Source organism: Ostrinia furnacalis, unplaced genomic scaffold (assembly GCF_004193835.3).
Source record: "Ostrinia furnacalis isolate ACB-3 unplaced genomic scaffold, ASM419383v2 OfSCF5921, whole genome shotgun sequence".
NCBI lineage: Eukaryota > Metazoa > Arthropoda > Insecta > Lepidoptera > Crambidae > Ostrinia > Ostrinia furnacalis.
Window position 1 is genome coordinate 230,509 of NW_021136160.1, and position 27,675 is coordinate 258,183.

Below are 27,675 nucleotides of genomic sequence, written 5' to 3' on the forward strand. Positions count from 1 at the left end.
TATTAGGGCTTTAATCAAGCTTTAATTAAGTCGGAATCTCAGGGCTCTACTTTATTTCCGTGTGTTGGAGGTGATTTGAGAATAGGGTAGAATATTAAGCGGATATCTGGGAAACTAAGGTAGTAATCGAGGCGAAGTAATGAGATTTTGGCAATGTCTGTTACTCCCAGGATAGAGTCCTGAAAATTAGGTAGAGCTGTAGCCTTTGTTAGAGCTGGAAAATAGATAGGTGGATGTAGAGCGAGTCAGTAAAATTTTCAGCGATATATTCTGCGCCTAGTGAAAAATATAGATGGTGTAATCTGTGTGGTATAGTTTGTCCTAGCGAATAGAAAAGCCCAAGCAATCTGAAAGCTAACGAAAAAGGGATGAAAGCAAAGCGTCGTTTCACAAATTAGGGATCTGAAAGTTGATATTTATGGTTGTGGTTAGTAATGTTTCAGAATAGTTCAGAATTTACGACCCCGTTTTTTAATGCGAGACGCCCATTAAAGATGTTTGGAAACGAGAATCCAGGAATCTTCGCGGACAACGCCATAGCATTATGCTAGTATTACGAAATGTCCGTAACTCCATTTTTTTCAGTGAGATTTGAACCCGTAACCCCTAGGATTGCAGATGAAAACGTATACTTACCTACTATTAGCTATTTACTGGACCAGAAGCCTATTCAGTATTTTTTATTTTAAACCATTAAAAATGAAATTAAGTAATTAGATACCTACATATAAGGTAAAAAAACAAATCGATTCGCTTTTTCTGACAAAATAACGCCACCAACAAGTTAATTTCATAATTTTAATGGATCTAATGAATACAAATTGGCCGGTTTATGATTTACACGCTGAAATCTACATCCTGAATAAAAGAAATCGCAGGAATGATTTGAACACGCAGAAATTTAATTTTAACAATAAAATTTAATTCTTGTTTACCTAAAAATTATTGTTACCTATATATTTTGTGTTAATTATTTAAGCGAACACCAATCTGCAGACCAAAACTTCTCATCGCTAGTAGTTTTTGTTTGTTTCTATTTAGAAAGGAGTCAAAAGTAGGTATTATTTTTATAATTAACATTAAATAAATATACTTATTGCTTACGTAGTTTCAGCCAACACTTTATAGTTTCAGTTCGATACGCGAGTTATCGAGTTGTACCGCTTAGCTTCCTGAAAAAAAGTTTTCACAGATCTTAGAAAATTATGTGGTCCCAGTAGAAAATCATGCACATCATTATATTTGGGATTTTTAATGGATAATACGTTCTACTCACTTTTTTAATACTTAAATTGATAACGGTTAATAACGAGCACCTATGTAATGTTATCGCCTAAAAATGATAATGCTGCAAATTCGCCTTGTGAAGAAAGATTGCTATAAAATAGTGGCAAGGAGTAAAGAGTTGATAAAAAGAATATTATCACTGCACCCTAATAGAGAAGTGATTCACTAAGCAAGAAGATTATTGTTGTCAAATTAATTAATCAATCTTAATATAATCTATAAGATAAATAATAATAAACTTAACTTATTAGGTAATTCACGATGACACACGATACACACCCAGTGTGCTACTGCTGTGCTTAATTCACGTAATTGTGGGTAAAATTAAAGTAATTTACTTGAAATTACTTCTAATTCAAATGGAGATAATATGTCTCAAATATTATATTCTAAAAGGATCCCTCTACGTATCATATTAGACTCTAGTTTATGTTCTTAAGTGTAGCCTTAGTACCATCCTTAAATTACCTGAAACTTTACGAGAATGTGGTCTATTAATAAGTTTCAAAATTAAATAACTCTCGTGAACATTCTTAAGCATTCACCATTTTTTACTAGGTAGAGATCTAGTTTATAAAACTCCGTCATATTCTGTAAACAAAAAGCTATCAAAACAAACAGCTAACAATAACATAACAATGACGCATACACTGTTAGTGCTGCATTGTTCAAATTTCCCTCTTGCCGATGGAGACAGCCAGTCGCGTACCTGTCTGGCGGGCGCAATCGTTACCGCGTCGGTCTGCATCGACAGGCATGCGCAGTGCGCACCACCGTGCGAGCATTCGACCAAGTGGGAAGTGAGGAGGAACGGCGCTGCACGCTGTAAATGGTCGCCTCCGAGCCGCTCCGCCGCGCCGCCCCGCACCCGCAGTCCTCCCGCCGCGCCGGCTTCGCACGCTCCTCGCTAACCGCATCATGGTGAGTCATACCTCAGTGCGAAACTATTCATTTACGGCGACCTTTATACGATAGACACGGGCAAAAATAAAACACGACACCAGACCTGCCATAAAATCAACGAACGTGCTACAACGCACCTATCCGGCTTCGACGCGAATTGCAATAAATAAATCTAATTATGTGAATATTGAACTTAAAGAAATCGAGGAGTCTCACGTATAAACACTGAAAGTCAATTAAACGTTTCGCCTAGAATCATTTAACAAAGTCTAACACGCGTTTCAGGTAATGGACAACCGGATGAACGAAGAAACTGACAATGAACACAACTCCTCGATATTCGTGACCAATTTTCAAAATGGAGAAATAGTTAATTACTCCCTTGTTTTGATTAAAGGATTCATAACAAGAGGTAACACAACAAACCAGGACCAATTGACATGCACATTAAAAAATGAAAAAACACAAACAAAATCACAGTGGTCAGTTTATAATGGCGAATTTAAGGTCATCACTGAATTAACCAGAGGAAACAACACGATTGAACTAGAATATGCAGAACAAAAGAAATCATTTATATTGGAGTATGAGCCTCGTAAAACGAATCTCAGAGTTACACCAGTTTACATAATTTGTCAAGGCCATGACGGATGCTTCCAAAGTCCTCAAGATGTTGATTGTTCTGTAGAAAGTGCTAGCTCTCGTATAGTCCTCGGATCAAAATTAATCCAATGCTTAACAGCTGAAAAACTTTTTGAAAGTGGAGTTGGGAGAAAAACTTTCCAACTTGAACATGAAGTAAATTCCAAAAAGCCTGAGTGTGTCATATTCAGCAGCAGCTTAAATGTAAATAAAGCAAGAAAAATGAAGCAAGCAGAACTATGGACTCACTTCGGAAGAGAACTAATGCTCTCTGATTTAGGGAGTAATGAAAGGAAGTTTCTGGGATTTATATCATGTACGAGATTTAAAGGGACTGACATTGAAAAACCAATGACTCACGATGAAATCGTTTCACTAACAGAAGCTTACGCCGCACTTGGAGGCGGAGGTCTAGCTCTGTTTGGTACTGCTTGTTTATACACATGGCCCACAGCAGTGGATGATATCATCCCAAGATTCATGGACACAACACCAGTAAACAACCGAAGATTTATGGACGACAGCGGATACAGAGGAACCCTTGGAGGCTGTTTTGCGACAACATTGGGCTCAGTTTTCCATGAATTAGGTCACACCTTTGATTTAGGACATACTAAAGATGGTATCATGGGAAGAGGATTTGATAATATTGACCGTGTCTTTACTGTTGGAGAAAGAAGGTCATCGCTGATAAAAGATAATATGAATAATTATAGCGGTAAACCCGTACAACATTCCACAGTTTCACTACAGCGAAACATTAGTGTTACCATGAACGTGGCGGAACCACTACGCTTGTTGGGGCCAAGAAGTAAAACCACGTTAGGGAACTTTGCTTCAATGTCAAAATCTGACATCGTACGAAGAAGTCCAAATGTTACACCAATAACTAGACCATCCAGTGTATATTCAAGCATTACAAATAAACTCACAGACTCCAAGAGAAACATCAACCGAGTAAACGGAAATGATTCAATTTACTGGACCAGAAATTGTGCAGTGCTATTATCATATCACCGATGGTTCAACAATGAATATGGGAGAGAAAGACAAGCAATAACGAGATATCTGAAATTTGACAAAAACAAAATGCTGATTATCTCAACGGCTGGCATAAGAATAGTTGAAGTAAGAGATGAATCGAATGGAATGGTGTTGGATTCGTATGAATTCACTAACCTATTGCCAGAAAAAAGATTTTTGGTCCCATTTACCTTTTCTCCTAAGAGCAAAGTCTTGACCATTGTCGTAGAAGACGATTTGGGCAATGTATTGAAGCAAACATTTTCTTATTGATTTCATTCCAAGCTAAGAATAGAATAGATTAATGTATTGACAATAAAGTGAAAATGTAATTGGGAAGTATTAATTTATGAGAAGGACATGTATATAAGTAATTTACGTGATAACAAAAACATGTAATTTTAACTTTGCCTATGTTATTATATTTATTAAGATTCTCAGTAACTAACCGCGATAGCTTCGCTTCTGTGATTTTGAAAGTGTACATTTTCAATTTTAAATTGTGGAAACATCGCTCTGTGTAATGGCAACTGGAAATTTGACAATTAATAACTGGCATGACATTAATGACATTCCGTGTTGTTTGTTTACACTTAAAATTTTCAGGAAACTGGTGGGCTTATTTTATCAGCTTAATTTTATCATTTGAATGTAAATACTCATTTGCAATGACTTAGTTATCTATAGGTAACCAGTGTAGAAATTTGGCGTGCAGATGATAAATGGTTTTTAGTCATATTGGACATTACTAATAATTTCTTACAAATGGCAAGTTCTTCGGGTCAATTATCGCATCAAAGCAGTTTCTGGAGAAACATGAAAGAATTTCCACCTGTAATTGATGGAAGAATACATTTTGTGAGTTTCTTAGAAGCTGCAAATGATTTGATATCGTTAGTGGGTATGTACGTGAAATGTATCTGCAATGCACTGTAATAAAAATCACGTAAAATGTTTAGTTAAAGGCTTAAATATCAATTACAATTTATTACAGAACGTCTTGGCAAGGTGTTTGTGCCAGTTAAATATGATATGCAAGGGAATATTGATGTAAGTGAACATACAAAAAATATTGTACCTACTTTACAAAAACTTTGTATGTTAACTGGTAATAATTATTGCAAATTGTTCACCTACATGTATTTTTACATTATAGAAAGTAAAGAAGCATTATCAATACGATGAAGCATCCTGCTTGCTTGAGTTAATGCTTGATGAATATAGCAGAGGAAAACTGAATGCACTAGAGGGCATATTATGGCTTAATAGGTGAGGGTTTTTTCTGTCTTATATTATTATACTTCACCATTATCTAGTTACTATGCCTTTATCGACCTTACTAAAAATGTTAATTATACTTCATTATGTCTTATTACCTATTAGTCTGTCATTTTGTATACTTTTGCACTATTTTCAATTTTAAATAGAAGAGGTATGTAATTTAACTTTCTTGTTTGCATATTCCAACTGGCAATATCTGTCTTTGTTCACAGAGCATTCTTGTTTTTCGAACTGGCATTTCAAGAAATAATTAAATGTCTGCAGTCTGGTAACTATGATATAAACATGGCCAAAATATTTACAGTGGCATACGAAGGATCTGTCAAAAAATACCACAATTGGGTAACACAACAAATATTTTTTGTAAGTTGATTGAATGTATTTGGTAATGACAAATTGAGAATGATCTTTTAAAATTTTATTTAATAACTTTGATAATCAGAAGTCCAAAAAGACATAATCAGTAAATAGAATAGCATGAATTATTTTTGTGTAATTTTAATTTTTCAGTTTATCTGCAAAATGTCTCCGTCGTTGCTTCAACTTTTGAAATCCCTTGAAGTTGATAGTGATATGAAAACATTTGAAACGAAATTAGTCCAATTCAACATAACATTGCATTTAAATAGGTGTAAAATTGATGACTTTTTTAAAGATCACCAATTGTTCGAAGATTAGATGATAAGCTATCCAATTCAAATCCCAAAGTGTCCTAATTTAAAATATGAATACAGTTAGATTTTGTTATTTGTAACAATAAATTGACTAGAAATAGATTTTGTATATAATACACTAAAAATTATTGTAAAGGATCACTTCTATTATTATTATCAATTACCTAACTACTTAATTTTTTTAAATAATCATGTAATGTGTTTAACCATTAAATAGAGGTGGTCCTAACTGTAACCTAAGATAACCTACACCTAAATGCTGTGTTAGTACCTATAGAGCAAGAGGCTATTATAAAATAGATATTTATTAATTACATTACCAATAGGATTTTTTGTATTGTGAACCAAAAACTTGTGTATGTATAATAAATCGCATTATTTATTACTCATATTATACCAACTAGAAGTGGAATATATTTTTGTGTAATAACATTTCTGTTAACATCTATGGAAGCAAATACACACAGATTTTCGAAGACTAGTGCCTTGAGTGGTTGACAGCAAGAATTACAAATTATTGTGTATAAGAAAGGTTCAAAACATTTTAATGAAATACATTATGAAGATGTTATATTTTGTACCAGTAGCTATAATGACAATGCTCTAAAAATAATTTTAACCCAGGATAATTAAGCAATGAGATGTGTAGAGTATTAAGGTGCTAGTAATAGTTTGAGAGATGTCACTTAGATCTTTGTTTGTGTATTACAAAATTGTGTTAATTATATATTTATTCTTATAAATATTACTGTAAAACCGATTGGAGCTTTGCTGCTACACATGTTAGCTTATAATGAATTCATTATAAATCTTGAGTGACTATGGAAGTTGTCAAACAACATAAATAAACATTTTTAAAATGCTTTCATTTTGTATTTATTACGAGTATTCTTAATTAACTTGTAACATTATTCTTTGGAATGTTTTAAATATACACTTTTAGCAATATTAGAGGCCTGTTTCAAAGCTAAATAACTAAATATAATTTCCGCAATGGTAATGGACCATAAACATGCATGTAAAATAATCTCTGTGGGTGTACTCAGTAAATAAGGGTTAAATAAAAAGAAACTAACTAGTGGCATCTGCATCAGGGTTGTCAACATCAGAAATCCAGCAAGCTCTGGCACCTGGAAAGTGGGTAAAGAGGCATTTCTATAGGCAAAATTCAGGTGGTGATGATGTTGAACTTAATAATTTATATTGATGTTTTCTAAAACTCTTACACCCAATTTTTTTAGACTTGAAGAATTGAATAATTGAGCTGTAAAAGACTACCCATAGATTTTGTATGACAAAGGGAAGCTATGATTTTAAACCTAAATAAAATAGGACGCACAAGTGTGTAAGAAAAAAATTAAGGGTAAGAATGAAGTTTAGTAAGATTGTCTTGAAAATACAGTTAATTCTTCCCACCCTATTAATAATAAATAATTGTGTCAACTATTAGTAGTGGTATGTGAGTAAACTAAATAATAAAAATAAAATACAACTTACTCTGCAGGATAAGTTCCCATAGTGACCTAAGTAAAGTCTTGCTGATTCTATTATTGTAAGTAGCATAAACACTGTGAGAGACAGATATTTTGTGAGATGGCCCAAGACATGTAGCTGAAATAAAAGAAAATAGTATTTAATTTTCATACATAAATCATTCAATAGATTTAAAAAACATTTTCTTAAATCAAACTCTATATTGGACTGTAAAAGTTTCATACAATACAAAAGAATATTAATGTTATCGGATCATACCGTTAATAAGTCTATGAATTTACCTTATCGTACAGAAAAAATCCAACTACGATTATCCAAATCACAAAAAGGTATACATTCAGGTAAAGGCATTTTTGGAGACGCAGCATCGTCCGGTATTCCATGATTAAAGAACCTGTTCACTAACATGCATGTTCTGGCGATGAGTCTACTTTAAACCATGTTTAAACCAAAATGATTATTTCCTCTATTTCATTCTTGTAATTCGAAAGTAAAAACTTTTTCTCACACAACAACAAAATCAAAACTCGCAAACAAAAACATGTCACATATTTTTTTAAATAAACTTTACAGCCTGTGAACTTAACAGTTTAGCCAAATCCACTAAGCTAAATTTGCGGTCCACCAAAAGAACTTTGTATAAAACCGGTAAACCGGTAAAAGTTCTACAGTAGAACCGGTAAATCGCATGTTTGTGGCGACCTATTTTTTTTTCATGGCAATGAATCTGACAGTCGGTAAAATAGCTACACTTTGCATAACCTCAAAATTTTTCGAAATCATTGAAAAATAGTATTTTTCATTTCAAGGGAATAAATTAATAAATAGTCTGAATCAAAAGGACAATGATTTTATCACGAACATTTCGTTTTACACTAGGTAACGTTCTTAAGTTCAAAAGTTGCAATATTAAAGTTTATGCCATAATATTATCTTTTATTTTGTGTATAATAAAATATATTTTTAATTTAAGGCTTACTTCGACCAGAAAGTGTTGAAACAACTTTGAGTGCTGGTATTAAGTATTTTGCACCACCAAAAAATTATGACCGTAAGTTACCCAATAACAATGATCATTATAGAGAAAGGCACAAGCAGGAATAATTCTCATCTTTCACATTTTCAGACATTGAGATACCTGAACGTCAAAGGCTCAAGGTATACGAGAAAGTCCCAGTGTACCCACCTAACTTGAAACCACCCAAAATGCAAAAGAGACTGCGATACATGAGAGGACCTGAACCTTTACACACCACTTTACAGTTGAAGCAATATGGTGTTATTGTAAGTAAATATATAGAATAAAAATAAATAAACTAAACCTAAATTAAATAAAAACCATCAAAAGTGTTGTATTTTCCCTAGTCAAAGCTAGAGTACAAAATGCTAGACAATTTTGGGGTTTCCAAACTGTGCGTTGCAACACCCTGGGGCGAAGTAAAAAAGTTTTAGCTTTCTGTTCCTTTGATAAAAAGATGGTCTGTTACTTTTTTAACACTACAGTGTAAAGTACACTGTAGTTAACAGGATACACAGTTACAACAGGGTAATTCTCAAAAAAGCTGATCACATCTCATAAATAGGGTGTTTTTTTTAGAGGTATAGAACTTGAAAATGAAATAAAATATGTAAAAATATGTTTGATTCACATGGTATTGGTTTTGTTTAACAGATGTTCTTATGCCATTTATGCTTCAAAATGATTTTGGGCCAAAGGGCGCCACGGTTGGCTCAAATATAGCGTAATCGAGATGTCCAATTTTCAATTTCTTTTTCGAGCAACTGGGGCCATACATCGGCAATAACGCGACGAATGTTGGTATTTAATTCCGTAGTTTATCTGCGCAGTAGTGGACTTCAGATATCCCCAGAGAAAATAATCCATATGTGTGAGATCACCCGATTGTGGAGGCAAATTCAAAGATCTATCGAGTGAAATATTGCGCTCATCGAATGTTTCCCGCAATAAATCGAATGTGTCGCGTGCTGGTTGGATGGTAACACCATCTTGTTGAAACCATAGCTCTGCCACATTAATATCATTCATCTGAGGAATGAAAAGTTACGAAAATTACGTCGACCGTAATATGGACGTTTGTATGGAAAACTGAACCATGTTTTTTAAAATACATTTTTGCACAATTTGCAAACGTTTTTCTGAAGTAATTCTATTTAATTATAAAATGGCAAAACCTACTAATGTACCACCAACTATCAAATTAATTATCACTAGAAACAGTGCAACCAATTTAAAGTTGTATACCTGTAAAAAAAAACACCCGTTATTTGAGTTAATCTAAAGATTAAGTCAATGCCTGGTGTTAATATTAGTGGAAAGTTTAATTGATTCCATGCATTCATTCACAGCATTAAGTTCACCTTGTGTTTCAAATTTTGGCATTAAAGTTTAAATAATTAAAAAAAAATCATTAAAAACCTTAAAATTTCAGGCAACTGGTGGAGGTAGGATGAGCATAGAGCATTTTGAAATGGCTCGTCTGGTTGTGGCTCGCAAACTCGACCAAAAGAGAATGTTCGCCATCTGGCGGATCGACCCTCCATGGCAGCCGGTGACTAAGAAGGGGCAGGGACAGCGTATGGGTGGAGGAAAAGGTGCCATCGACCACTACGTCACTCCTGTCAAAGCTGGCAGAGTGATATTGGAAGTTGGTGGCAAATGCGAATATGCTGAGGTAAGATAATAACTCTTTATTACATAATATCTCTTATTTTTTATGATAATTTTCTATGTAATATCGATAATCCAACCTTCGGAGGGTGGACTGTATCGGTGCTCTATGGATTTATTTATACCTACAAACATAAGCCGCGTAGTTGCTCGCGCCGGAAAATCCGCTTAGAACAGTGAACGCAGTGCTATCTGCCACCCACAATACAAATTTGCTTAGTTTGGCACTAGATGGCGCTGTGTAAAGTGTTAAGTATTACAAGGGATATTTTAGGTACCTATTTAAATAGTGAATTTAAGTATAGGCGCCCGCGCATACTAGGCGACATGCGACAGCTCAGCGACTAGACGCCTATTTTAAGCCTGCAATACATGTTGGCCGAGCGTCGCCGAGTGAACGCTAATACCAAGGTGTAGGCAGGCAGTAAGTTACAACTTGCGATCACTCGCGACCACTTGCCGCACTTCGGAAGGTTGTCGGTTTTTCAGCACAAATCAAAGGCGCTCGCGCGCACTCGGCCAATAGTGTTCACATGTTTGTCTACGCGGTTTGCATTGGCATTCGACAAACTTGCCAAACGTCGAGGCAGTACCACTTGTCAATTTCAAACATTAGCTTGTCGTCGCGACTCTGCGACTCTGACGCCAGTCGTCAAGTGTGAGGAGCTTTGAACAAAGTATATGAAAGTTTCGGTCGCAGCCTGTCGTCGCGTCTAAGTCGCCGATTTATTACTGTAGCTGTCGCGTGTCACCCAGTGTGTGCCTACACTAAGCTGGAAGCACCAATATTTACTGCACAATTTCTCAAGAGCTCCTTTATCATTTTCAGGTCCACAATATGCTGAAGATTGTAGCAGAAAGATTACCATTCAAAGCAGAGGCTGTATCTATGGAGATTTTAGAAAAGAAGGCTGCCAAAGAAAAATGGCAAGAGGAAAATAATCAGAACCAGTACACAATGAAGTACATCATCCAAAACAACATGGGCGGCTGCCACAAGATGTTGTCGCCGGTCGACCACAAGTGGTATGGAAAGTACTTGTAATTATGTTATTTATTTTAATTGTTGTAGAAATATATTGTATAGTTAAGTAAACAAATGAGTTCTTTGTTCTTGATAGGTATACCATCTTTTTTACTCCTAAATAGACAGAGAGTTGATCAGTTTTCAAAATCAAATTCATGACTTTCATTTGAAAAAGTGATATTGTTGAATGTATATACAAAACTCGAATCTACTACTAGGTGTGTGTCTATGGAAACGCATTCTTGATGTAGGTAGGTAGTTGTCTATTATACAGTTCAGTTTAAACGGAATAAGTATAAATTAATTAATAAAACCAGTCAAATGTTTTATAATGGTTTATTAAATTTGACATTTTATGAAAGGATCTGTGACAAGCCTCAGTTTGCGTACATGTATAAACCTTGTAGCGTTAATCGTTTATAAACTCCTTTCTCATATAATTACGGTTTTAAATTCAACAAAAACAGATGTTACAGTAACAAATACTACAGCATAGAGTACTTATGTCTCGTGACTCCCTAACCTAACGACGAAAGCCAAACAACACGCTATCAGTAGTGAGCCTGTTCAGACAAGCGATATTCGCTTCTGTCGCGCAATATGGATACAAGATATAACACGAAAACGCGAAATATCGCTTGTCAGAATCGGCCTAAGAGTATCGATACAGGTTCCTAGACTCAATCGTTCAGGCCAAACATGTTTGACACTGCACAACCGCATGCTAAATTAATATTTCAAATTTTCTGACATTGCGTTTTGCTCTATTTAGGATTCACATTAATACACAAATACAAGATCAAAACATTTACTATTACGATAGTGTACAACTTGTAACAGACACATCATCTCCTCTGTGTGCAACTCTACTCCGTCCACATGTTAAGCGATTCTACCACATTTATTTTCTATATATGTGTTACAGGAAATGTATGAAATCCGTCATTGTACACAATTCCTAGGAATTGTGTATAAATCCTAAAATCACCCGGAAATGTGTGATGTAAATTATATTAGACACATTTCCTAGGAAAATTACACATTTCCTAAACAGCAATCGGAAATGTAATTAAGATATTTTTTTTTTACAAAATCATTTTTATTACGCCACTTTTGGTTCTCCGAAACTTAAATGGCGCTACCGCGCCGCGGCAGCTGTGTATGTGTAAGGTCGCAAGTCTAACCTAACCTAACGGAGACTTTGTTATCCAGCTACAGGAGTACTAAAACCTTCATGCCAATAATAGTTTAATAAAAGAGATGTTAAAATTAGGCATTTCCAATACTTCAGCGTAACATGCGTGATGCCGAAAGCAAGGTATGCCAATAAATTTTAGGCAAATATTTTTTTCGATCAAAGTATAATAGTGCGAAAACAACTGTCAAGCTAAACAATAATAAGTAATTATGAGTTAAAAGTACCTATCGGCCAATGTGGTTTGGCTAAATGAAATTTTAGGCGTACCGAGGGGCACCCGATCACACGACCGCGCTTGAGCCGCTTAATTTTATACATTTCCTAATACAATATTGGAATTCTATAAAATTCCTAGGAAAAGTATACATTTCCTAGGATATGTGCGTATTAAAAAATCTCTGAAGCAATATTTTATACATTTCCTAAATAGCTTCGGAATTGTATACATTTCCTAGGAATAGTATACAATTCCTAGAATTCATACATTTCCTGTAACATATGCACTGTCTTCTCCACGTACCTATAAATTATATAACGTCATAACAATATTTACAAAGCCTAAAGAACTAACTTACGAGTAAATGCAATTTACATCTTCAATAAATTAAATATAGTGTTTACAATATCATACAAGCACTAGATTTCATATATGATATGGCTTTTTTATTTATAAAATCGACTGCATACAAAATAAACCCCAAGCAGTCATTTTATCACAAGTAGAAATTATTTATCTTTATCTGTTATACATATCAATGGCTATTTATTGATTATGATTAACTTACATAAAGTGTATACATTTATGGAATCCACAGAAAACAATTTATAGCCTGACCAGGAACATAAAAACCCTGGCATAGAGGCGCGTCAATTGCATTTGATAGTGCAACACTGAGTACAGTCGTACCTGTGTTAAAATAATAGGCTAACCACAAGGCTAACTTTATGTATCAGGATTCAGGATTACGGGCTACTTTGATATTTTCATAAATTAACGAAAAAAGATAGGTAACCTGGTTAAAATAAATTACCTAAATGAAACCATCAATCGAGCTAGTAGGATTTATTTTATTATTCATCAATAATCAAATTCAGAACTTGAATATTCAACTGCAATGTCTGCTCATGAACGCTTCAAACTCGGTACTTCTTTCCCAATTTCATAAAATTCAACACTTAGAAAGTGACAAAAAATTTTAAAGTAGGTAGTTGAAACAAACCACAGCTAATTTTCATAGTGGACTATACTATACGATAAACATGTCAGTCCATTTGACAACCTTTGTCGGAAACCTTATTCAATGAAAATATTCTCCGAACCCTTAGTATTTCTCTTCGACAAATACTTTAACACATTGTGAACCACTTTTCTTTCACGACTATAAAAATATTTTAGCAATTTAATTCACAAAATCAATTGCGCACATTTAAAATAAAGTTTGTTTACACTTTGACAGCAATAGACTGACATGCAAGGTGACATGTCAATGAAGTTTTCAGTTACTGTTGCCATTAAAAGAAATTAGTACCATTAGTTTTCCGCAACATGGCGAGGGTTTTTATGTTCTTGGTCGGGCTATACTACATATCATAAATAGTTACCTTACATTTATTTAAATAGAACATAAGTTATTATGAAAGTATGTAATAAGTAATAAATTAAACCATAACGGTGGCAACAATAAGGAACTATCAGTCGCGGGACCGACAACGTAGATGAGTAGAGGACAGTACAACAGACTTGAGAATACTAAAGCCCCTGGCACACAGCTGGCGTGAATGTAGCGTTATATTTCTATACAATTCGAAACGGAACACATGAACGAACACGCTTTCACGTGACTTTCAATTTGTACAGATCTCACGACCGTGTGCCAGAGGCCTTAAAGCTCACATTATAATAAATTTGACTAGTTCTGTGTCTTATACTCTAACCTTACCAAACTATAATTATTTCCCTAACACTGGCAATTCGTACTCATAGGATCATTGATTTTATATCAATCAGGTAAACAAACAAAACATCTAATTCGAAAAGGAGAAAACAACGTACAAACTTTGCTTAGGTTTGCGGAATCATACATACGAATATTATGTAATAGATACAAGCTAAGCTATATATAAAGTTAAGACAAAAGTGAGGTAGCATTTTTACTTTCTAATGGAAAAATATGTACAGATCTAGTTCAAATGCAAGGGTGTTTTGTATTTGGTTCGGGATATTACTATTACAGTAGCGACGACGCTAGGCTAGGCAAATATACAGATTCAGATGTCTCAAGTAGCCCACGATAAACAGGAATAATTTTACCAATACAGATAATACAACGCGTGTATTACAATCTATTATAGTCATTGACATAATGAGTATTAACTACATGCACACTATTAATTACTCGAATATGTGCAGCTTTGTAGATGACTAGAGTAAATATGTTTTAACGATATAATATATTATGTATAAAACAGTTACATTTTGTATATTCGTTTTCGATCACTGCAAGGATCCATTGATAGACACATATTGTGAGGATAATACATTGACGTTGCAACAATTATTCGTACGCCTCGCTCAGATGTTCCAATAAAAAGGTTAGTTGTCTTTTCATGAAAACGTTTTTGTGAGCGATGGAGTCGCATAGCGCCTGCGTGGGCGCCGTGTTACCGTCCGCGTTGTTGTTGTCAACAGTACTATCCTCCGGTGCCTCAGCGGCCGCATTGAATACGTCGATCGGAGCTTTGCTGATATGCTGATATTTAAACGTAGACAATATCTGCCGGATCTTTGCAATGATCTGCTCTACTCAGGCGTTCGATTCCTGCGAAAAATTTGAAAACAGACGTGAGTCAGATTCTGTGAGACAAATCCACTACAGGATTTATTGATTCTAATCGAAAGTGAGGTTCACACTCTACTGCTATGCTAATGAGATAATCAGCTGCAGTCTAGCTCGCTACGTTGATGGGAGAATGAGGGATCGAAACGGTGAGTGTGCCAGTGATCGGGCGAAGTCTAAAGTCAAACGCTGCAGGGCCGTGACGCTAACCTTATCCGTACTTAAATACCGTTATAATAATACTGCGCGGTATTAAATGTATATTCGTATAAAACGTAGTACTCATATAAAATACTATGCTAAGATTCATTTTAAATGCATCAAAATTTAGGCTCTATCGTCATAAGAAAGTAGGAGGACATCGAACATCGAGATAGTGACAGAGCGGCCGCGCGACGCAAGCGACACAGCGATACTATGCTAGAAGCGTGGTGGGACGGCGTGTGGTTTATACCTTGAGGTTGTGGAAATAGTGCATGATCTGGTCGTAGTCCATGTGGAGGTCGTCGAGCCCGAGGGACTCGGCGGGCGGCGCGCGCGGCGCGTGCTCGCGCGAGTACATCGGGTTGCCGACGATGGTGGCGCGCTTCACCTCGGGCGAGTTGCTGCCTGTGGATAGAAGCATTGCATTAATATCGGAAAAACTGGATTATATGAAGAGAGAGGCTCAGGTTGTCTACTTGGGTTAGTTTATCAAACAAGTAGTGCGTTGTACAAAAAAATGTCCGTGTCATTTTTAAGTCGCATGTTTGTGTCAATATTGTGTAGGAATCTGTAGGATAACTGCAAAGTTGGGCTGTGAGACTTCTAGCACTTCCATCAGTTTATACTGCACTCTACGTGTTATGACAGACTCATTTAATTACTATCGCAATCTCCCAAAATGTAAGCAGTTTTTTTTATCATAAATAGTAACAAAATCTTGATACCTTTGTTCTGGCTGGAAGCCTCCACGAAATCTCCCTTAGGCTCTTTGGTCCGCTTGTGCCTCAGTTGTACCTCTGGCAGTCCTGCAAGCAATCCATATTTATATTAGCGATAGCCTTACTTCAACTTCCTTTGACTTAGCCAGCTTTTGCGTCTATGAATTCGGGAAGGGGAAAACTTGTGTAGGGTAGAGGAGAAGATCATTCACTAGGATTAGCTATCTCACAGGACACCTACAGTAAAATGATTTTCAGTATCAGACAACAAACGAAACCTCTAAATCCCAAAGCATCCAAAAATTTTAAGTCTCACCTATTCCCGAATCGTGCATGTAGTCAGGACTTTGAGGCTTAGCGAACGTGCGCCTGGAGTCGTCAGTTCCTCTGTTAAGACCGACGATCTCCCTGTAATCCTTGTTCTCCATCACGAGGGGGGCGTCGTTGTCGAACTCGAAGAGCCTGGCGCAGTCCTCCTTGTTGGTCAGCTTCTCCACTGGGTTGTCGTCGAATTCCGGTCGTGAGTCTCGCTTGTAGTCTTTCATGTCTCGGCTCGATATGTAAGGGGCGTCGGTCTTGTTCAGATCAATAATTCTGGAATGGATAAGTGGGTGATTTCAGAAAAGCAAGTAAAAAATTCCCCTCCGTCGTACTTACTGCTTTGGCGGTCGGTAGTACGACGGGATTTTTTTACCAGTACTTATAACTACTGGTAGAACGATTGGTGTTAAGAAAACGTACAATACATTTTAATAATTTGTAAAAGATTCCAATGAGGGTAACATTAGTCCTCATAGTTGAAAGCATCGCTGATTCTAATAGGGTATGTTCCGGATCACTGGATTCGGAATTTCCTTGATCACATGTGCACATAGATATTCACTGACTCGGTACTAGATTAAGCCTTTATTACATTGTTGCTATCCGGTATGCTAATAATTTGGTAATTAGCCAGATAGCATAGCAAATCATAGTTTATGGGATAGATTGTATTTTTATACTAGAAAGCAATGAAGATTGTGTTTTGATGGCAATGTAAAATAACCTTTATGTTAGAGTGTCAGAGCTTTTTTAAACTCACCTGTCGGGGCGGCGGCCATTTTCCGGAGATATCTTGGTGGAATCGTGCTCGCGGTCGTGTTTCTTGTGGTGGTTGCGGGAGTGGCTCCGCCTTGAAGGAGGCATGACGGTCTCGGGCAAAATCTGAAAGATAAAAAGATACAATACTTATTTAATTGTAACTAATTAAGAATGTTATTCTTACAATTAATTTTACAACTTACATTTAAGTTGTACTTAGACAAGCTCCTTAAAATTTCTTACTAAAATGTTTATCGTGGCACGGGTAAAAGCTAAGAAAATAGTTTTAGCTGTTCAGAGGGCTGAGTGTGAGTTTTCGTCAAACGTTAGCTCACACTCAGCCTACTGTAGTAATGTACTAAATATCATCAACAAGAAAGCTTTTTGAGACTCTCCATAGAGTCACTGTATGCTGTAAGAACTTTGTTTAAAACAAAAATCTGAGTAGGTAGTTTGAAGTTTAATAGCTATTATATTTGCTATGTTACTAATTTATTGCTTCTAAAATCTAGATTATTAGAAAGAAATCTCACTTTGGGGTTTCGCGGTGGCACTGGCACTTGCGGCTGTGGCGTGGAGGAGTTTCGGTGCGGCGGCACCGGCGGTCGGTAGTCGTCCTGGCCGGCGGGCTCGGTCCTGAAGACCAAATGTAGTAAATTATACCTCAATTACACAATACAAACAGTTATCACTACCACACTACATAAGCGCTATTAATTCAAGCATTTGAACAATGATTTTGACAACACTGAAAGGCACACGTTACGATATATTGCAAGTTGGGGAAAACCAGGATTACAAAAGATAGATTTGACTGTGACCTCACGCAAAACTAGTTATAATTCATCGGAATTTATCTCGAGAATTATCACACAAAAGACTTGATAAGGTTTTGTACAGGGTGTGCTAGGCAGTCACAATATTAATAGGCTCACTCACTACATATTCAGTTCCAGAATGCATGCAGTCTTTTAGTACTTAATTACAGCATTGCTGTGTATGAAATACTAAATCACTACTCACTGCCAATGAACGTCTCCCGACTGCGTACGCGCATGCCTCGCCGGTTTCTTGCAATACGTCGTCGAGTCAATCGTTCGCTTCTCGCTCTGCGAAGGCAGCTCGATCGAGTTTGGATTATCGAAGCTGGTCACCATGACGTTGCCGTTCTCTCGTATAGCGTCGTCTGGGTCTACGTAGTTGTAGTTGAGAGGATTAGCCGTGATCCGCATCTCAGTGGTATTGCCGTTGTCGACAGGTTGCGTGGAGTTGCGATTGGCCGGGTGACGGTTGCCGTTGCGCTCGATGGTTGCGCGTCCTGAAAGATAGCGATAGTCATTTATTTTTACTGTCAACTTAAAATAACTGACGGCTGAGTGTGAGTTTTCATCAAACGCGCTCACTAATGAGCGCGTAAATGACATAAAATGTACGACGGATTATACAGCGCCCCTAGCGGAAACTTTCAAGAACTAAAATTTTCATATATTTTAAACGCGCTCTGTGATGTAAACTCATACTAAGCCCTCTGATAGTGTTTTTTATTTTTATTTAAGTTTTGTTTAGCATTCCATGTAGAAAAATATGGTGGCCGTGTGCTTGATTTAAGAGTTTGTTTAAGAAAGTAGAATTCTTATGCAAATCGTGTCAAATCGCGTGCTCTTGCCACGTAATGCTAACCAGATTTCGTGACACGAGGGAATTATAGAAACTTTTGCCACTTTAGACATGAATTCTTCACATAACTAAAGTTTAATTTGGCGACCGATAGTGAGTTGTTCGTATGCCTACAGGTCTTCCCTCTGTATGTAGTATACCCATCTACGTGAAGGTTACCTGAAAAATATTGCTTTCTGGCGATAAGATCGCCAATAGCATCTCAAATCATATTTTCTGAAATTTATTTTTTACGGTGCTCAACAAATCTACTTACCTAGCCAAACCCAATCGTGAGCATTGGTAGTCGACTCCCTAGACTGCTTGTCGCGCGCCAGCCCAAGCGTGGTCCCGACCAGCCCGGCAACTTGGATCCGTCCGCCCTCCGCCACCGCCGGCATTGCCCGCCCGCCCCCGGTCCCGCCCTCGGCGCGAGTCGGCTTGAGACGGAACGCGTAAACGACACAGGATACGACAAAAACCTGTGAGAGATAAAAGGTTTGGTTAGAGATGTTAGATAGATAAAGATAGAACAGTCATCCATTTAGGTACAGTCAGCGTCAAATAGTTCATAACACCCAAAGTGGTCAAAAAGTTGGCAACCCAACCTTATTCTAATTGTACCAAAGACGTGTTACGAACTCTTTTACTACTTACTTTGGATCCAACGAACTATTTGAAGTAGACTGTACAACAATCAATAATGAATGATTTAGAATGAGTGACCAAATGCTAGAGATGCTAAACTAATGGTAAATTAGATAATGTTTATTCCTGCAATGGAAACTAAATGGCCTGATTAAACTAAAGATTGTTTAATTACTTAGTTGTAAATTTTTGTTACTTACCACAATAGCCAGGCAGAATACTCCAAGTAGGACTGACATTCCTGAAAGAGTACATAAATTGATTAGTGTCCCCGATTTTTGAGTCTCATTTTTTATAACTGTATCATTTTCTTAGTTTAGTGACGTACCAATCTCAACTGGCCTCATGTTATTGGCGGGAGGGTGTCGATTCTGAATCGATGGGTTGTTGCGGAAGATCGAGGAGCCATACTGCTGCGCCTGCACTGTAGGCTCGTGGTTATTCTCATCCTTCATGTTGGAGTTGCCATAACCTGCAAAAATATAAGCTAGTATGAATCAAGTAAAAATGTTGATAATCTGACGCCAACATTTTCTTGAATGAGGGTTTTCGCGTATGAAAAATACGTAGACGCGAGGTCCAAATGCTACATGATTAGTTATTTTTGACATGTCAAAATCCACCAATCACGCAGCAGTCAGACCCCACATCCACGTCCCGCCATCTAGCGGATCTTTCATACGCGAAAACCCCCATTGAGCTCTACAGTTTATACTTAAGTATAAACTTAAAGGCCATTTAAAATGTAAAAAGATATCTCAAAGTAAGAATCACCTTTAAGCATATCTGTGAGATCCGCGATCCCAGACCTGAGTCCGCCTCGCACCATGATATCGTCATTCTGTGGTGTATCTGGTCTCTGAGGAGCGTCTCCACCGCTGAAGTCCACGTCCACACTCGCAGCAGCGCTGGCCAAAGCACCAGGAATGTTCTTGATGTTGGCCGGAGTCTTCGCATCGCCTTTCCCTGGGAGGGCTACCCTACGAAGAGGACCATTGCGGCATTGTTCAGGAGTTAAGAGGGTCACACGGAGTAGTTCGCCGCTACCTGATAAAGTAAGAAAAAATATTTAGAAATCGGGCATTAATTCATTATCATCATGTTCCAACGAAGACAGCTTTGATCCAAGTTTTTAGTACCCCTCATAATGAGGTCATTTTAGACACGGTCATAAATCTCAACTTTACAACCTTTACAAAGTGGAACATTAAAAATTAAACAGCATTAAAAAGTTCCTAACCTTCACCGACGGCTATAACTCGTGGGTGTTTCGAAGCGAGCATCGGGGCGAACGCCACGACCTCGGGGTCCAGGCTCTCGACCAGTAAGAAGTAGTCTGTGACGGCAACATCCCGTAGGGCTGTACGACTGCCGTCCGAAAACTCGATATCGATGTCCAGTAGTCCTTCCTGTAAGATTCCCAATGTTTCAGTTGCAAAGAATGTTTCTTGCTTTAAGAGGCTGTTATTTCACACTTGCTGAAGACTTAAATAGAGAAATTAACTTATCGGTCAGACAAATTACAAGTTTTGGTTTCACGGGTAACAACAAGCTCTACCTTTAATGTTAGCTGAAATTGTTTCAGGAATCGGTTTAATTACTGGCTTAACTTAATATTTAATATTAGAAATTCTATGAAAGACGAGACATTTTGAAGGACGGCGCTAATTAGTTAAAACAAACGAACTTCGCCTTAAATTCGAATTCTTGCCCGTTAACCGTTTCCTTGATAATTACGGGAAGCGTTTATTAGAATAGTTTCAGACTCACTAAAACTTTGTTTCGGCAGCTAGTTGAGTTTCGGATAGTTGAATGAAAAATGGCCCTAACTTACTAACCTGATACTGGGCTGTTAGTCGCCTAGTGACGGTAGTTTCCGAGACGTATCCATCGGTAATGGCGGAGTCGGGGGAAATGTTCAACTGTAGCCCCGATATGACGCGAACTAGCAGCCGCGAGATAGAAACTTTGTCGTTCACCACGCGAACTTCGCGCAGCCCAATCACGCGACCTGGCAAATAACAAATAATAGAAAAGTTTAGAACTGAGCGAGTACGGAACCAATTCCCTCAAGGCTATTTGTCTTTTAGGTACTATTTTTGTTACGTTTTGTTGCCATTCGATGGAATGGATTGCGCCTGAAGGCTGAAAAATGTACACGCTACGTTTTGGATAAAATGCGACAGTCTGTTTTTGAAATAGGCATGTATTAAAACTGTGGTGCTGAGCTACGGACAGATCCGTAGATATTTATAAGAATCAGTTTTTTCGTTTTTAAAAACGCCCTTATGAAACGCACGTTGCCGCTGTGACGGCAGCTTTTTAAGCTGTTTTTGTATATCGAGATAGTTATTAAAATCTGGTTAACTGCTCAAAATCCCATGAAGATATTCTGACTACTCTACATAAAAATATTATAGAAGTTAATAAGAAGCAACTCAACTCACCAGTAATAGGCGACAGCACTTGCACCTCAGTGCGGCCAGTGCTCCGCCCTTGGAGGACGCGTCCCCGCAGCGACGCGATGCGAGGGTCGGAGACACGCATCAGGGTCAGAACCAACTCCGTGACCTTGAGCCACGTGCGACGAGACACGAAGTACGACACACGCCCCGAGTCGTGGTCTTTGGCTAGGAAACGGGCGTAGACCTGTGGGAAGATCGTGTATTTATGATCCCATCCTCTACATAACTATATTTTGTTCGCCTTTATTATAAAAAGATAGTACACGTAACTGGATACTAGATAAAGGTACAGCTTAGGGCATTTTAAAATACTCAACGTGTGTGTAGGTAAGTTTTTTCCTGTAAGTGTCTTTAGCTAAAAAAATATGCTATCAATTATTTGCGAACCGAAACCTACCAACGAATAATTATTAAAATTATACAACTGGTTCAAACCAATAAACCTGATGATCTGATAAACTGAAAATAGTTTATTGTCCCTATTTAACTAGCCGTTCAAACACTAATATCCTAAGGATAGGTATACCTACCCCACAAAACTTTTTCAATATCGAAACTTCACACAATACCCGTATCGACGGTTTAGGGCGAGAAATATACTAAAATAGTCAAATTTTTTTTTTTTTTTTTTTTTCGGCACTTTTTCGATTTTGGTTAAAGTACCTAATAATGTGCTCACAGTTTTTATTGAACTTCGAAAGTTCTGAGCTCCAAGGGCGTTTAGTTGCAGTCTGCTAATGGATACAGTCTGCTACCAAACGTGAAAAGAGAGAGAGATCCAACAATACGTAGCTTACAAGCTATGTTTTGTTGATCCCCTTGAGTTGATGGACTATTGAGTTAATGAGGGCTATGAACGTGACGATTGGTTGGGATTTTGTTATGATTTGTTGTGGTTTATAGGGGTCAATCCGTAAATTGTTGCATGTCATCTCGTGCTCATGCCGGAGTCTGCTAAATATTGGGCAGTCTCGCATGAGATGGTCAATATCCTGTAAGCTGGAGTCATCGCAGGGGCAGTAGGGGTTGTCTATGATCTTGAAGCGGTGACTAAAATAGAGTTGTAAAGTTGTTTGCGAACTATCCTGGGCTACTAAACGGTACCGATACAATTTAAACTTAATTAAGATACGAATTCGATTAACGTTTTTGCTAGCTGTAGACTTTACATAAAAGTTATTTTCATTTTCTATCGCACAATATCGTTATTTTAAGACCTGTCACTATTACTACTTCGTAATTATTTTAGTACCTAATTAACGGCGTCTGCAGACGAAACTAATTAAAGTTTTGATTCCACCATATTTTACGCGAAAGCGTAAGTTTTCATTGAATATTAAATGAAAATCTTTAAATACAGAAAAGTTTAAACTTAAATGAACTGTTTTTACACTATAACTCCTACAATTTAGTTTATTCGACAGCAAGTTCTTGTAAAGAACAACGGATTTTTTATTTTTGCTGTCACCATTGATCCCAAAGTTAAATTTATGCATTCTGTATATATTAAAAATTATCCTGCATGACATACCCTGCATACAGAGTAAATTACCCTGTAAACAACTACACAGGGTAATTTTCAAGATAAACATCTAGTAACTCACCTCAACGTTACTCTGCTGGTATCGGAGCCGGCACGAGCGCTGGTCAGTCAGAGCGTTAGTGCCGTCTGGCCTCGCACCACCCCATCCTCGAGCTGACAGCGACCTCTTCATCCGATCTTTCGTGCCTGCTTCGTCTGACACCTTCCAGCCTAGACACAATAATTAGTTAATTATCAAAGACTGTTACTCATATTGATGCGTTGTTTTGAACCAAGGTGAGACTTATTAAAACGATTGTGACTCGCAAATCTCTCAAGATAATTGTAGTCGACAGTTTTATGAATTCGATGAAACGTTGCCATTACTATCGTGCGCAAGTAATATAAAGTTATTTTAGTGAAAATGTGCATCTAAAGCACCTTATGGTTATTGACAAAGACAAGTAGCTTTAATTACCGTAAGACTAAATTAACTTCTACAAGTTAGTCACTGGTAAATTACCTTTAATTTGCGACAGCCTATTGTCATCCACGTCGATCTCCAAAGGGTACTCGGGCATCCAAACGGTGAACCGAGCGAGGCCAGTGTATGTTCCGTACTTCACGATGACTGACGCGTTTGAAGACCCTCGGATCTCGGAGCCGTCTACGTACACCGAACTGCATGACGAAGAGACCTAAAAGAAATAGAAGCTTGAGTAGTTATTTAAAGTAAGGAGGTAAAGGAACTCAATTTTGAAATCTAAGGCTTTACCTACTTATGTGTTTGACCATCTAAAACTATAAGTAACGGCAAAAAATACAGAAGAGCTAGTCTTATTTTGGGAATAAGATTTTGATCGACCTTGAAGATTTGGAAAAAATATGCTCGCCATAATATTATTATCAATACTGTGGCCACTATAAGTCCGACCAATGTTTTCAGATTTTTCAGATGAGGCACCTAAATAGTTATTTAATTTTTAGCGTTAAGAGTCGCATCTCAAACTAATTTGAAAATTATAAATAACTTGAACTCGTGGGTTCAATTCCCGCCTTAGGCAGTTCGATTTTTTCAAGAGGCACCTAAATCCTGAAAATACCTACTTGAATAATGTTCTAAGCACTTCTTTGACTTTATTAAATCAATAAACATACCTTCAAAACGCTCTCATCTTCGGAATGACAGGAGCTCTGCAGCGTGACGTCAGCAACCTGTCCAGCCTGAGACACGATGAGCACCTTCATGGCTTGAGACACTTGGCGGCCAGTCAGAACCGCTGTGTTCAGCACTTCCCAATTCTAAAACAAACATAAAATATAAATGTCATAAAAATCCAAAACGTATACAACTTTGTAATCGTCTAGCTATCGTAGAGCTAAAATCTTAAGGTAACCTCCAACAGTAGAGACTTAAATTGTGTTTATAACTTATTTTTAACCCATCCCTCTACCAAAATAGAAAGAAAAGAAAAGAAAATAAGTACCTACGTAGGTAACAACAAAAGCTCGGATTAAGATTAGCTCGATAGAGACGATACTCGTATGACCGCCCACATTGCCTATTAATCCTCCAAGGGTAGTATTTAATGCCTATTAGCCAGCCCTTCGACTAGAAAATAAATGTTGGCTAAGATTGCGGCTCACTATTAGAAAAGGGTAGACTAGATTACTATTATTATTATAATAATCTATATTACATTTAATTGGTAGCTTCTAGGCATGTTCTGTGCAAATAAAGTACCCACGCAGCTTTGATATAACATGTCTGTAATACTTATTTCTCGGTAGCACTGTAATTAAATAAGTGTAGGTGCCACCGAAAATAGCATTTTGTCAAAGTTCATTCGACTCTACTCTTCAATAAATAAGTACGAGTATAGTATAACATGCCTTGATGTGTGACCTCTTGGTACACTTGACTCAAATAAATGTGCGTAGGTGGTCTTAAAATAAACGTTTTTCGTATAAATAGCTTAGTTTTTTAAGTACTTAGTTATAACAATTCTGAAAATGATCAATATGTAAGACAAGTGTGTTAATCAACAATGTTGTAAGACTGTTTGTGTGAGTTAGTGAATCATGTATGTATTTATGCAAGTGTAATAGGATTTGCTTAGACATCCAGTACAATATACTAATCGGATGAACTTCACAAGGGGACACCTCACAAAGGTGTGCACGACCGACGATTGTCGTCACAGTTCTCTTACTATCAGGTTTAACAATGGGTAGTAAAACTATACTAGGTATATTCCCTCCATAAACGAGTGAGTAAAGTTCTCCAGTGGTTTATGGTTCGTTTGAACAATGTTCAACATAAATGTGTGGACCGATCAGCCAGGGAGCTCAGGGAGTAACCTGTTCCTACATAATATGTATTATTTTAACTCCTATGTAGTCAAATTGTAGACAACTTGACCGCCAAAAGCAGTACTTAGTAAAGGCTAATTTAATAAGCACCACCAGGAAAATGATAAAGACTGTCTCTGGGCTCGCTCGTAACGAAATAAAAAATAGGAATTGGATTGGAACCTAAAGATTGTCTAGTACCTAGGTACTTATTGCAAAATGAGATGTGAATTTACCTACAATGTAGGTATTAGGTATTGTGTCCGTGTAACAATTTTGTTTTTATCTAACTACTAGCTGACCCGGCGAACTTTGTTCCGCCTTAATGGCAATAAATAAGCAGACTTTTTTTTTATTTCGAACGGGACAAAAAGTATCCTATGTCCTTCTCCTGGCTCTAAACTACCTCCCTGACAATTTTCAGCTAAATCGGTTCAGCCGTTCTTGAGTTATAAGTGGAGTAACTAACACGACTTTCTTTTATATATATAGATAGCGATATTGTGCTTAATTACAATACACTTACCTAATTAAGAGCTACCTAAAGGTGATTAATAGTCCACAGCTGAACAACTCTGAACGGACCTCGTTTAAAACAAGTGACAAGCGGGTAGAGACTGATAAGGACTTTGTATCTAATCGAAATACACTTTAGAATTGTGGTGTATTAATTTCCTGAAATAGGACGAACAGCATTACTTAACCTGGAAAATTCCCTGTAGAAGTGCTTTTCCATGTTATCAAGTTTGATATCAACTAAGGATTCTTCAAAATTTCCAAGTAATTACTTAGGAATAGACGTAAAATGTCTCAACTTCACAGAATAATTTTAAGCGCAATTTAATTTAGTTAAAATAAACCATTTCTAAAGTTCCTGCTTTTGACACTTTCAACCTAGTTACAATTTTATTACAAAAACATTTTCCTGAGCGAACTACGCTAAAATTCACAGCACATTAGATATTTCCTTTGAAAAAACGCCCTTGTTCTAAATTACCTTTTAAAATACATTAAAACTCTATCATTCTTCTTTATAAAAAAAAGCATTTTAATAGATATAGAGACACTAGGTAGAAGACACATTTCCATGTAGTTTTATCACAAATATACAATAGATGTTACTGGCAAAAAGCTTTATCAATACACAAGCAACTTAATTATCTTGTACTATACCGCTATTCTTATTACATAGTGTGTAATAAACAGTGCCTATCTATATGGACGTTGTAATCGCTTTGTCGACTTCAAGAGTCATTAATCAAGCCGAACGCCGCCTGAATAACAATAAGTGTATTGTCTATCCTCTATCCAGACCTGCCAAAGTCATTCACAGACTAATTACTGTAACATGCATTAATAACATCGTTTGCATTTCATCACTAGCACACAGCTAAAATAGTACAGCCCCAACAACAGACCTCACAGTCTAGTCTAGTCATGACTCATACAATCAGATATTACATAACTTTATGAACAATAATAGCATAAATACAGCTTCATAATCTACTCCTTACTATGCTTAAAGTATGTTCCTAAATACTTCATTATACGAATTACTAACAACACTACTCTAACCATCGTATACACATTTTTTTCAAGTTATTAAAAATTTAAGTATCATGTTCTATACCTTAACTAAAAAGAAAAAGATTCTAGTATTTCATTAAACTTCAGTCGTGTGAGTGTAATAAAAATACTCACATCAGTATACAAAATGGAGACTGAAACTACTAGCACATAACTTGGTTGTTCCTCCCCAGCTATGCCGCCTAGTTTAATTACTCCAATCATGTAGAGTACGTATAAACAAGGAACCCGTTTATCCCTCATTGAGCTCCGTCTACAGAGGCTCAGCCCGAGGCAGCTTTGAGGCTGCTAATATTCAGATAAACTAATTTGTCCCAAGCAATACGAGAAACTTGTTTAAATAATTGTTGTGCTGTGTTGGGTATGTTGATTGTTAACTATGTTACA

General features: G+C 36.9%; 3 protein-coding genes and 1 long non-coding RNA gene across 5 annotated transcripts in view; 2 read left to right on the plus strand and 2 right to left on the minus strand.

The window, feature by feature from the left end:
* The first annotated feature begins 1,979 nt into the window (after positions 1 to 1,979).
* On the plus strand, positions 1,980 to 6,632 carry LOC114361701 (glycolipid transfer protein). Of its 2 annotated transcripts, XR_003656618.1 has the most exons (6): positions 1,980 to 2,208; positions 2,476 to 4,756; positions 4,850 to 4,905; positions 5,012 to 5,124; positions 5,349 to 5,499; positions 5,647 to 6,632. XR_003656618.1 is itself a non-coding variant. In XM_028316832.1 (5 exons), exons 1-5 carry the CDS (start codon positions 4,621 to 4,623, stop codon positions 5,812 to 5,814), a joined length of 624 nt encoding a protein of 207 aa, XP_028172633.1. In that variant the 5' UTR covers positions 2,500 to 4,620; the 3' UTR covers positions 5,815 to 6,632. The 2 variants fall into 2 exon arrangements, 1 of the variants encoding a protein (XP_028172633.1); XM_028316832.1 differs by lacking the exon at positions 1,980 to 2,208 and having other exon boundaries at positions 2,500 to 4,756.
* On the minus strand, positions 6,521 to 7,836 carry LOC114361702 (uncharacterized). The gene is made up of 3 exons (XR_003656619.1): positions 7,586 to 7,836; positions 7,308 to 7,421; positions 6,521 to 6,940 (listed from the first exon to the last, which is right to left on the minus strand). It is a non-coding gene; the product is annotated as an uncharacterized LOC114361702 (long non-coding RNA).
* Positions 7,837 to 8,045: 209 nt separating this feature from the next.
* Positions 8,046 to 11,089, plus strand: mRpL16 (mitochondrial ribosomal protein L16). Its single transcript, XM_028316830.1, has 5 exons — positions 8,046 to 8,183; positions 8,278 to 8,355; positions 8,431 to 8,588; positions 9,755 to 9,997; positions 10,823 to 11,089. The coding sequence occupies exons 1-5, from the start codon at positions 8,150 to 8,152 to the stop codon at positions 11,036 to 11,038; spliced, it is 729 nt and encodes a 242-aa protein (XP_028172631.1). The 5' UTR covers positions 8,046 to 8,149; the 3' UTR covers positions 11,039 to 11,089.
* A 2,931-nt stretch (positions 11,090 to 14,020) lies between these two features.
* Positions 14,021 to 27,675, minus strand: part of dtn (transmembrane protein 132C dtn) — an 86,478-nt gene continuing 72,823 nt past the window's right edge. The window contains exons 5-21 of the mRNA XM_028316827.1: positions 24,508 to 24,651; positions 23,873 to 24,047; positions 23,432 to 23,580; positions 21,810 to 22,011; positions 21,201 to 21,373; positions 20,603 to 20,771; positions 20,137 to 20,409; positions 19,691 to 19,834; positions 19,563 to 19,603; positions 18,992 to 19,196; positions 18,082 to 18,376; positions 17,592 to 17,694; positions 17,060 to 17,181; positions 16,295 to 16,572; positions 15,985 to 16,065; positions 15,510 to 15,664; positions 14,021 to 15,037 (exon numbers count right to left, since the gene is read on the minus strand). Coding sequence (XP_028172628.1) covers positions 15,023 to 15,037; positions 15,510 to 15,664; positions 15,985 to 16,065; positions 16,295 to 16,572; positions 17,060 to 17,181; positions 17,592 to 17,694; positions 18,082 to 18,376; positions 18,992 to 19,196; positions 19,563 to 19,603; positions 19,691 to 19,834; positions 20,137 to 20,409; positions 20,603 to 20,771; positions 21,201 to 21,373; positions 21,810 to 22,011; positions 23,432 to 23,580; positions 23,873 to 24,047; positions 24,508 to 24,651 — 2,724 coding nt within the window. The 3' untranslated portion in view covers positions 14,021 to 15,022. The remainder of the gene's footprint in view (positions 15,038 to 15,509; positions 15,665 to 15,984; positions 16,066 to 16,294; positions 16,573 to 17,059; positions 17,182 to 17,591; positions 17,695 to 18,081; positions 18,377 to 18,991; positions 19,197 to 19,562; positions 19,604 to 19,690; positions 19,835 to 20,136; positions 20,410 to 20,602; positions 20,772 to 21,200; positions 21,374 to 21,809; positions 22,012 to 23,431; positions 23,581 to 23,872; positions 24,048 to 24,507; positions 24,652 to 27,675) is intronic.